Source organism: Pan troglodytes, chromosome 13 (assembly GCF_028858775.2).
Source record: "Pan troglodytes isolate AG18354 chromosome 13, NHGRI_mPanTro3-v2.0_pri, whole genome shotgun sequence".
NCBI classification, from domain to species: domain Eukaryota; kingdom Metazoa; phylum Chordata; class Mammalia; order Primates; family Hominidae; genus Pan; species Pan troglodytes.
The window spans coordinates 31,539,116-31,550,023 of NC_072411.2; the positions used below are offsets into that span (position 1 = coordinate 31,539,116).

At 56.5% G+C, this 10,908-nt stretch overlaps 1 protein-coding gene across 4 annotated transcripts in view; it reads right to left on the reverse strand.

Moving 5' to 3' along the window:
• ARHGEF4 (Rho guanine nucleotide exchange factor 4) overlaps positions 1-9,438 on the reverse strand; it is a 206,718-nt gene extending 197,280 nt beyond the window's left edge. For 3 of the 4 annotated variants that reach the window (XM_016949383.3, XM_016949381.3, XM_016949382.3), the window contains exon 1: positions 9,337-9,438. In XM_016949383.3, coding sequence (XP_016804872.1) covers positions 9,337-9,375 — 39 coding nt within the window. In that variant the 5' untranslated portion in view covers positions 9,376-9,438. The remainder of the gene's footprint in view (positions 1-9,336) is intronic. The other variant, XM_063791067.1, reaches the window with a different exon arrangement.
• Positions 9,439-10,908: the final 1,470 nt, after the last annotated feature.

Below are 10,908 nucleotides of genomic sequence, written 5' to 3' on the forward strand. Positions count from 1 at the left end.
GCACCCGAGAAGAGGTGACTCTTGGGTTGTGGGGGTCTCAGATGACCAGTCACCCCAGGCTGACAGTTCCCAGGCCCTAGGCCCTGGCGGCACCAGCCAGCAAGGACACAGCACTGATGACAGTTTTGGTTTGAGCTGAGCACTCAGCCGAGGAAGGCCTAACCACTGGGCACCCAGAGAGCGGATACAGGAAGCAAGGGGCTTGTTTGAGCTCTCAGAGAAGGTCCTGGGCAACAGACCTTGAGCCAGGCCTGCAGAGAGATGGCTGCCTTCTGGCCGAGGTGGGCCTGGCTTGATCGAGGTGTAACTGACGCACAATAAACTCACACACTGGAAGCACAACCTGAGGGTTTTGACCGGTGCACAGTCAGCAGCAAATCTCCACTGCCTCTGTCCTTCCTCATCTGCCCTCTGGCTTCCGCCCACGCTCACCTGTCCCCAGGCAGCCACTTGTGTGCTTTCTGTCACTGTAGGTTCGCATTTGGGATCACACCGTAGGTCTGGCTTCTGCCACTGGGCCTGGTTCCCTGGAGGCCCATCCGGCCTGATGTGTATGGCAGCAGTTCCCTCCCTCCTAGTGCTGCTCTGTGGATGTGCCACCCTGTGAGTCGCTTCCAGGTCTTCTCACAAGCTTGAGTCCTCACACAGAGGCAGACTGTACCACTTGACCCAGCCACACCCACTGTGCTCTGAGGAGGATGTTCTCATAGTCAGCATGCCTCTGTAAAAACACACTTTCTAGGCTGGGTGCAGTGGCTCAAGCCTGTAATCCCAGCACTTTGGGAGGCCGAGGTGGGCAGATCACAAGGTCAAGAGATCGAGACCAGCCTAGCCAACATGGTGAAACCCCATCTCTACTAAAAATACAAAAATTAGCCGGGTGTGGTGGCGGGTGCCTGTACTGGGCTCCCATGATCCTCCTGCCTCAACCTCCCAAGCAGCTGGGACTACAGGTGTGTGCACCATGCCACGCTAATTTTTTTTAAAACATTTTTGTAGAGACGGGGTCTCCCTATGTTGCCCAGGCTGGTCTGGAACTCCTGGGCTCAAATGGCCTCCCAAAGTGCTGGGATTACAGGTGTGAGCCACCGTGCCCGGCCAAAAACTCACTTTCTACCTAGAGCAGGAACTTCGGCCAGCAACATCAGGCAGCATCACACTTGGCCAAGTTTCAGAGATGGGTTTCCATTCAACCCCACTGGTTATAAGTAAAATATAGTGGGCCGGGTGGCTCACGCCTGTAATCCCAGCACTTTGGGAGGCTGAGGAGGGCGGATCATGAGGTCAGGAGTTCAAGACCAGCCTGGCCAACATGGTGAAACTCAGTTTCTACTAAAAATACAAAAATTAGCTGGGTGTGGTGGTGGACGCCTGTAATCCCAGCTACTTTAGAGACTGAGGTAGGAGAATCACTTGAACCCGGAGGTGGAGGTTGCAATGAGATGAGATCGCGCCATTACACTCCAGCCTGGGTGACAAGAGTATGAGATTCTGTCTCAAATATATACATACATATATATATATTTGCTTGGGGAAGACAAAAATAGAGATTGGGGGGGATAGCTAATAGTTGTTGGGTGCTCTCTCCACATGCTTTCCCTTGGTTTTGTTATTTTAAATTTTCACACGCCCCTGAGAGTGAAGGGGTTACATGAAGGTGCCCCAGGGCACAGAGCTCTATGGGAGAGTGGGCCCACCCAGGGGCCATCACCATCACAAAGGGACCCTGGGAAGAGGGGCAGCTTCCAAGGAGTGCTCCAAGGAGACCTCTTCTCGAGCATGGGCAATCTTTAGTTCACAGGCAAAAAAGCTGTGGAAGAGAGACAAATCGACCCCTGTGGTACAAACGTGGCTGATACCCAAGGCATTTCAAGCTAGCCAGGGTGGGACAGGGTCTCTAGGGGTTTACTGCCGGGGTTTGCATCCGGCCCACCAGGCAGGGCGCCCCGCCTCCTTTACAACAGGGCAACGTGAGGGCTGGAGGGCCTCACAGGCAGCACCATCCCCGTCTGTGGAGGGTCCCGGAGCCAGGGATGGGCCAATGGGCAATATCGTTTAAACCTCACCACCTTATAACTGGCAGAAGGTGAGGGGCAGCCCATTGCAGAGATGAGGAAATCACATATGGGATCCAGAAAGACACAGCACTTCTCCTGAGCCAGGGAGCTAGTTGCGCTCAGCGGGAGAAGCAAACAAAACGTATGGGGTCAGCGACTCCTACAGGAGACCCAGAGTGAATTCAAACCCTCTGCAGGGTCTGGTACCTTCCCAGGTTATAAACAGTGGCTGGAGTCTCAGGAACGGCTGAGGACACCTGACTGAAGCCAGTGGGAGGACAGGGACACAGAGGTGGGGCAGGCTGTGCCCAGCCCATACCTGGAGAGCAGGGCTGTGCTCCACCCAAGTTTGGAGAGAAGGTTTCAGGAGTTCATGTCTCTAGAAACATCAATCTGGGGCCCTCTGGATTCAGGACCCCCCTGGGGCTCTGACCTGGCCACACACAGACTCAGCGCATTTCCCGAGGATACGCTGTGCTCCAAACCCTGGCCCTGCCCTCAGAGCTGACAGCCCAGAGGGAGAGAACAACCTTTGGAGATGCCAATTATGTCCCAACAAGCAGGGGGTGCTTGAGAACTTGTGTTGTACAGAAAGACCATCTGGTGAGGTCAGGGGAGAGCCCAACGGGGCAGAGGCAGGGTCTGGAGGAAAAGCACAGGTGGGAACCGTGCCCCCCCTTGGAAGGGCAGTGGGGGAGAGGAGGCCTATAGCACGAGGAAGCACTGGTGCCTCTGAGCAGCAACGCAGCCAAGGCTGGCAAGTCCAGGTTAGCAGGAGGCACAGCCCAGGGGAGGCACGGAAGGCCTGCTGGCAGGCAGCTGGCTCCCCTGCCGGGTCTGCCCCACCCACTCCACCATGCAGGAGACCAGCCTCTGTGGGGTTCAAGAGGGCAGCCCGCCCCAGCTCAGGGTCTCCAGCCTTGGGTTCCTGCTGCGACCTTCACCCAGAAGAGTTCAAGGATGTAGGTGGCTCCCTGGCAGAGGCCCCAGGAACCTGGAGTTTAGACCCTCCTTCCGCCACAAATGTGGAGGGGCCAAGTGAGTCCTGGAGAATTTCTCAGTCATACACCATGAGTGGGTATTGGCTGCCCCGTGCTGAACAGCTGCTGGGACTGGGGAGAGGAGGAGATCCCAATATAACCGAAAATCTGGCCCCATCTATCTTGAAAATAGAAAGGAGGCAGATATCCTCTCGTCCCACCCTCTGGCAGCTCAGCTAAGACCCAGCCAGGACCCTGGCTCTTGAGGACAGACCTCACCGCCTACAAGAGACACTAGAGGGTGTTGTCAGCAGAGCAGTGGAGCCCACACCCGGGGCAGCCCCACAGGCCCAGCTGCACGTCGCCCCCTTCATCCCTGCACAAGCTGGGCCAATGAGCTACCCCCAACCTGCCAAGATGTCACTCTTTTTTCACTTAACTGGAGCCCTTTACTGTCTTTGGCAATCAAGATCCTTCACTAGTAAAGAAACTGGTACCAGGATCCCTGCGGGTAAGAGATCTGCAGGAAGGTGGGGAGGAGAGCTGGGACTGCGGATTTCACCTAGTTGAAGCCAAAAGCCATGGAAATACATTACCACGTGGAAGATGTGGAACTCCAGTATCTCACTGCCTGCATGGCCAGCCCCTAAATAAATTATCAATGGTGGCCAAGTGACTACTGGGTGCTTTGTGGGAGAAACAGCTCTTGCTACAAAATCCAAATGAAAGGCATGAAGAATCCAAGGACTGCCGGGTGCACTTGCTACTTCTAACTGCCCTGTACAGCTTAAAGTGAGGTAATAACATACTCTGTCCTCACAGGGCCTCTCTACCACTCTACATAAAGTACGAGTATCTCTTCTCTTCTGCAGCCACAGGTCTGAGATATCCCAGAACCAAAAGCAGTCTGACTCCACCAATCTGCAGACTGGCGCATTATACAGCCAGAAGGATGTGTTGTTTCCTTGCTCCTTGAGTGACAGTCAGGGTACGGTTTGGGAAAGAGTGGAACCCTCACCTTAGGAGTGGGGATGCACTGGGGGCTCACAACCCCACTGAACCCTTGCTCCTCTCTCTGGCTGCTTCAGGCTGTTATGCCCTCCCCAGCAAGTCACCCTGTTCTGCTCATGCCCACCCTGGCCCCTTTCCCTGCCTCCAGGCCAAAGAGCAGAGTCAGATCCCAGCATAGCCAAGGGAACCAATTACAAGTGAAACCATCAAGGAAAAAACACATACTTCAGAGAACGAGGACTGTGTCAACATACACCAGCAAAAACCAGGGAGAATGGTGAGAACGGATTTGGAGTGTCCCCGACCCTGGGGGAAGAGCATCACCCCAGGCCAGGGCAATGTACTGCTGCAGGTGCGCCCCCCATGCTGGAGTCCAAGAGCCAGCAGGTGAGCTGTTGGTTCCCTGACCTCAGCTTGATAGTGGCTCCACAAAGTGAAACTGAAAAGCCAAAATCCCTTGAAGGAATCCAGACATCTGAAGGGATACAGTGTTGGTGGAGACCGATCAAGAGCAACCTGTACAACATCCCTAACCATGTCTCCAGGGGAGCCAAAAGGACCTGCCCCAGCCCGAAGCACCAAGAAACATTTAGGAAGGAGAACACTAACAGCTTGGAATATTGCCACAGACATCGTTCTCTATCAGCTGGAGATGATGATGGGAGACCTTCCCGTTGGTGGAAATTCTACAGATGAGAACGGTGAGGCTGGCACGACAGAGGATGGGAGGAAGCATTCAGGTGCCGGCAGCCAGAGGGGCACAAGATGTTCTCATGCTGAGACTCCTTGGCACTGACGACTCACCCGTGGCACTGCTAGGACTGAAATCAACAGGTAATGCCAATAGGGTCCTATCTGATGTGTGTAGTATTAATAGAAATGTCAAAAAAAAAAAAAAAAAAGCTTTCTAGGCCTGGCGCGGTGGCTCATGCTTGTAATCCCAGCACTTTGGGAGACTAAGGTGGACGAATCACGAGGTCAGGAGTTCGAGACCAGCCTGGCCAGCATAGCGAAATCCCATCTCTACTAAAAATACAAAAAATTAGTCGGGCATGGTGGTGCGTGCCTGTAATCCCACCTAGTTGGGAGGCTGAGGTAGGAGAACTGCTTGAACCCAGAAGACGGAGGTTGCAGTGAGCTGAGATCGCGCCACTGCATTCCAGCCTGGGTGACAAAGCGAGACTCTGTCTCAAACAAACAAACAAACAACCACTTTTTAAAACTAGGTCTGGTAGGCAGGAGTCTACCATGAGTGCCTAGAACAACATCCGGCGCATAGTAGGTGTTCAACCAATATTTGCTGAATAAACTGCATTGCCTCTTGCCCAATTCCCAGATTTCTCAATAGACCCAAAACTCCTTGAGTTGTAGGGAGGCTGGTCACCTGCGTAACAGCACAGGTATATGCCGTGAATCTTCCAGAGCCTTCTGGACAGAGAAGTACCTGGACCTCCCGGCACCACTGAGGGCTGGTTCTGAGCTGACACTGTTCCTGGTAGCCCAGGATGTCTCCACAGCCTGCCACCAGGAGTGAGGCTTGCCAGAGGCAGTGGCGCATGCAGGCCATGACGAGAGCTGTGCCCTGCGTCCACCTCGTGGCAGCCCACTGGGATCCCAAACCTGTCCTATGGCAATTTCCCTAGTTCCTGAGTGCTCAGGTGACAAACACATGCCAGTACGTGGCAGGAACTTCATCCTGGCTTCCTGAGCCATGGTGTGGAGGCTTCTGTGGTGGGAAAGACTACCTGGATGGCTCTACAACTCCCTCCCCTCCAAAATAGTGGCTCATTAGCAACACCTCACCCCTGGAGACTGAGAAACCACCAGCACCCAAGGCAGAAGACGCTGCTGCATCCCCCCTTAACCTGCCAGGTAGGCTTGTGCAGGAGACACGGGGACTTGAAAATGCGGTGGACGGATCTGGGTTCAATCAAGTGGATTCTCTCATCAGCTGTTCTGTCCCACTTATGACCTCCCTACCGGACTGAAGCTGTCCCAATCCTTGGCATAGTATAGAGCCACTGATTGGATGAAAACTCAGTCTATGTGTGTGTGTGCACCTGTGTGTACACCTGTGTGTCTGTGTGTGTGCCTGTGTGTCCCAAGTGTGTATGCCTGTGTGTGTGTGTGCCCATATGTATACCTATGTATGTCTGTGTGTGTGTGCCTATGTGTGTGCTTCCTGCTGCAGTACTCAGGAATTCACGGAAGTGGGTTGGCTTCCCTGTCATGGGGCACAGCATCCCACCTTCACGACTTGTCTTGGCTTACTGATTCTGTGCCACGGTTTAGCCAACAAAGACCTTGACCTTTCTCTCCCGAGGACCTCATGTGGGTCTTCCGCACACTAATAGGTCTTGGAGGAAACCAAGTAGCAAAGTACCCTAAGTGTTAGGACATACATGTACCAGAGAGTAGGACACACATTCCATGAAAATACAGGGACCTGCCACTTCAGTGACGGCTCCAGGCAGGCAGCAGGGGGTCCAGCTGTCTGGAACATTTTGAAATACACCCTCGAAATCAAAAGTCATGCTTGGCCCACACACGATGCTGGGAGGGCCTCTGGATTTTTGAGACAACATATTTTCCTTTTGGGTGTGCTGCTCCTCTGACTCATTTGCTGGGTGACCCCCAAGGCGGCGCACCTGTGTGGGCCCCTGGCAGGTGCAGGCTCTCCGACTGGTCTGCCTGCACGGGGAGGGACTCTGCCACACGACTGTCATGCCCCATGGATCCCACGGTGCCCAACGTGCCCAAGCAGATCTGTGTGCTGTACAGAGTCTGTACCAAGTGCCACCAGAAGGCACACCTGGGGCCTTGGGGTCCTCCTCCTGGGCTTGGTGGAGACTAGCTGCATCTTGGCTAACAGAGTCTGACTGGGAGACCCAGACAATCTGAGGTTCCCAGAATGAAGTGGCCTTTTCTGGCCCAGTCCAGCACCCATCATCAGGGGTACCTCATAGGACCAATCCCTGGGGACACCAGGAGGCACCAGGCGGTGACTGAAGCACGTAGCTCCTCTGCCCACCCCACAACCTGTGTCCTCACGGGGTATTCCTTACGACCAGTGTCTGAGAGGAACAAGTATGAACTACGTTGTCGGTGGCTCGGCAAGACACACTCACACAGCCAGAAGTGGACTGCTGTGGCAGTCAGAGCCCCTCCCATGTGGACAGCAGAAAGGAGACCCTCTGAGGGGCCCAGGTGATGCTTCCTGTGGTGTGCATGGGGAGGCCTCAGGTGTCTCAGGACCTACAGGGACCTGAGGCAGAAAGTATGGAAAGGCCTCTCTGAATAGATGGGGAACTGGAGGACCGTGTGTGTCAGAAATACTTTCACAAAGGCCAAATCCCAGGAGCCTCCCAGGCAGCAGCAAGCAAGGTGGCTGCCCAGAGATGTCCAGTGGTCTCTCCTCCAGCCACACTCCACCTGCTCCTGGAGCTTCTGGGGCCAGCTGGGTGACTCAGATTCTGCCCAGGCATCTTGGATTCTGTCCGGCTACCTTCCCCTCACCTGGGCAACTCCTTGCCACCCTTGCTGTGGGTGCAGCAGAACCAAGGTCCAGGGCTCACCACTTCATAAACACACTCACATTTCTTTCCTTCCTTCCCTCCCTCCTTCCTTCCTTCCTTCCTTTCCTTCCTTCCTTCCTTCTTTTCTTTTTCTTTTTTTTGAGACGGAGTCTCGCTCTATCACCCATGCTGGAGTGCAGTGGTGCTATCTCGGCTCACTGCAACCTCTGTCTCCCGGGTTCAAGCAATTCTCCTGCCTCAGACTCCCAAGTAGCTGGGATTACAGGCGCCCACTACCGCACCCGGCTGATTTTTGTATTTTTAGTAGAGACGGGGTTTTGACATGTTGGCCAGGCTGGTCTCGAACTCGTGACCTCAGGCGATCCGCCCCCCCACTCGGCCTCCCACAGTGCTGAGATTACAGGCATGAGCCACCGCGCCGGGCCACACTCACATTTTCTAATAAGACCTTCACACTAACCCTGAAAGGTGTGGAGGGCGTGGAAACATCACCCACATTTTTCAAAACAAAGACCCAGGTGGTTATGTGATTGTCCCAAGATTGTACACCTCCTCAATGACAGAGTCGGCATTTGAAGGGGGTCTGAGCTCTTCCAAGCTATCTCCTACACTCACCAGCACAGGTTCCTGAAAGGCTGCCTTCCCGGCTGTCCGGCCCTCTCCACTCTTGATGCCAGCGATCACTTCGTTATCGCTGGGGGTGGGAGCTGATGCCAGGCCAGCGGATAGGCTGAGGGCAGGGCTCCTGCAGGTCTGCCCTGGGTCACCTGGCTTCCTGCCCCTTTCACTAGAGCTCTCAGGGCCACAGAACTCCGACCTCAACCTCCCGTCTTCAACTCCGGGAGAAGATGGCTGCACAGCCAAGTAGGGCGCCCTCCCGCCTTCCCGCCCCGACAGCCCCACACAGGTCTGCCTCCCCCTGGACCTGCAGCTGACAGCTGGTGGCTCTTCCCCGCCTCTCCTTTCATGCAGTTGCTCCCGGAGTAGGAGCCCATCGGAGCTCAGCACCACCCAGCGTCGCAACCGCCCTCCCGCTGGCTCACCTGGGGAGGTCGGGCTTGGCAACCTGTGGCCGGCCACCCCTGACAGTGCCCCGGAGCCCCCGGCCCATCTTGGGGTTCCTGTGGGGGCAGCGAGGTGGAGGCGTCCCAACTGAGTGGGTCCCGGATGGTGAGCGGGCCCGGAAATCAGGCCAGAGAGGGGGCACCCCAAGCAGGAGCCCAACAGCCCCGACCCCAGTTCCAGCCCCTTGCCGCTGCTGCGCCCTCGCGTACTCTCAGCCTGGGGAATAACAACAGCAACCACTTCTCCCGTACCCACCGGGCCGGCACCAGCCCTCCTTCCCAAAACAGCTGGTACTGCGCCAAGCGGCAGAGGCTCCGAGTGCCCTGCGCGCCCAGGCCGGTCCAGGCAGCGGCTCCGAGTGCCCCGCGCGCCCAGGACGGTCCAGGTGCGGGGAGGCCGGCTCAGGCGCTCGCCCTTGCCCTCTCAGGGGCTCGCCCCGGGCCGCCGTCCCTACCGCCCCCAACGGAGCCCCCTCCTTCCCCGCGCTCGAGACGGCCCCACTTTGCAGGACGCCGCCTCCGGTCTGCACGTCGGAAAGTTGGGAGCGGCGGGGAGCCACGAGGGTGTCCCCACCCACCGGGTGCCCAGAGGACGGCCCGGGGCGCAGCAGCCAGCGCGGGCTGTGCTCCTCCCCACCCGCGCAGGGCGCCGCAAGCCCGACCCCAAGTCCCGGACGCCGGCTCTCACCTTGAAGAAGCTCCGGAGGAAGTGCACGACGCTGAGCATGGTGGCCGCCGGGACGCCCGGAGCCCGGCCGCAGCACTACGAGCCGCGCCGCCGAGCCGGCTCCACCGACGCCACCCCGCGCCCCGCCCTAGGGTCCGCCCCCGCGCCCTCGCCCGGACGCTCCGCCCCCGCAAACCTGGCCACTGGAGGCACGTGAGGTCCAGGCTCCTGCCCTGCCCGCCCCTGGGCTTTGGTCACCCGCGGGACTGCGCACGCACAGGCACACAGCAGAGCCGTCCACAGACCCGGCCCAGGGGCCGCCGGGATCATCCCGCCCAGCCGAGCTCCTGGGCCCCCTTGAAGCCTAGGAGTGTTTTCTCAGAGAGAAAGCAGCACGCTTCTTGCGCATTTGCACATCTCCAACGCAGCGCTTCGGCCTGTCCCCCGCACTGGAGACTCAGGTGCCTCCGCCCTCCTGAGAGCAGGGGCGGCCTCTCTGCTGAGAGTTCTGATTGTCAAGCTCCCAGAACTTTCAGAGCTCAGTCCGCCCAGCGTTCTTCTTTACCAGTTGAGGAAACGGAGGCCCAGAGAGGCTGTGCAGCGCGCCGGCACTCACACACCTGGTGGGGACAAATGTGGACTAGGATATCTGGGACCGAAGTCTTGGCCTCCAGCTCCCTCTTGCCTCCCACTTACCTTTCCAGGTATGTCCTGCAGATAGGATGTAAGTGAATGGTCACACCCATAACCATTAAGGAGCGCAGCTTTCTGCTAAGGGGCAAAGGGAAGTCCTCGTTGCTTTCTTTGCAGGGGTTTAAGGAGACAGGGCCTGCCAGGAAACACTCTAACCAGCCCTAGGACCGCACTATTTTAAATCAGAAGAAAAAAACTGAGTATAATAAAATAATAATGAATCTAGCCTGGAGTATATTCATCTTTATATGAATGCAGTTGTAAACTCTAATTTTAACTATTTTATTTTATGCAGGAAGAGGCCCACGAAAGCTAAGACCCCAAGGCCCATGTGCACCATACTGCAGCCCTGCTCTGTCCACCATTTCTGGGATCGGCGCCCCACAGAGGGAGAGCATCTGCCCAGACTGGCTTTTTGCACCCCCGCTCAAGCCTGCACCCTCGTCCAAGTCCTAGCCCCACTGAACGCTATGCCTGGTCAGCAGTGCGTGTCAGGGGTGCCTGGCAGAGTGTGCATTTTCCGTACACCCAACCTGTCTCTGCCTCTCCCCAGGCCCTCACAGCAACCAGGCCAGGCGAGAAGCTTGGGAGATAGATACCCAGAGGAGGCACTGTGGGGCCATCTGAAGATCCTGCGTCCCCTGTCACAGCCTTTATGTTACCCAGGGTCCATGACTGTGCTAGAAGCATGTCCCTGAGGCCCATGGTGGTGGGAGGAGGGTGTGGGATTCGGATCTGGGCACCTGGCTGTGCTGCACACCAGTTGTGTAATCATGATCATCTGCTCTAAACACGTATCTTTAACATTCGAGAGGAATGACCGCCTGGTGGGGTTGCCATGGAGAGTACGTGAGAAATTAAACCTCACAGGTGCTTAGCAAAAGTTAATTCGCTCTTCTC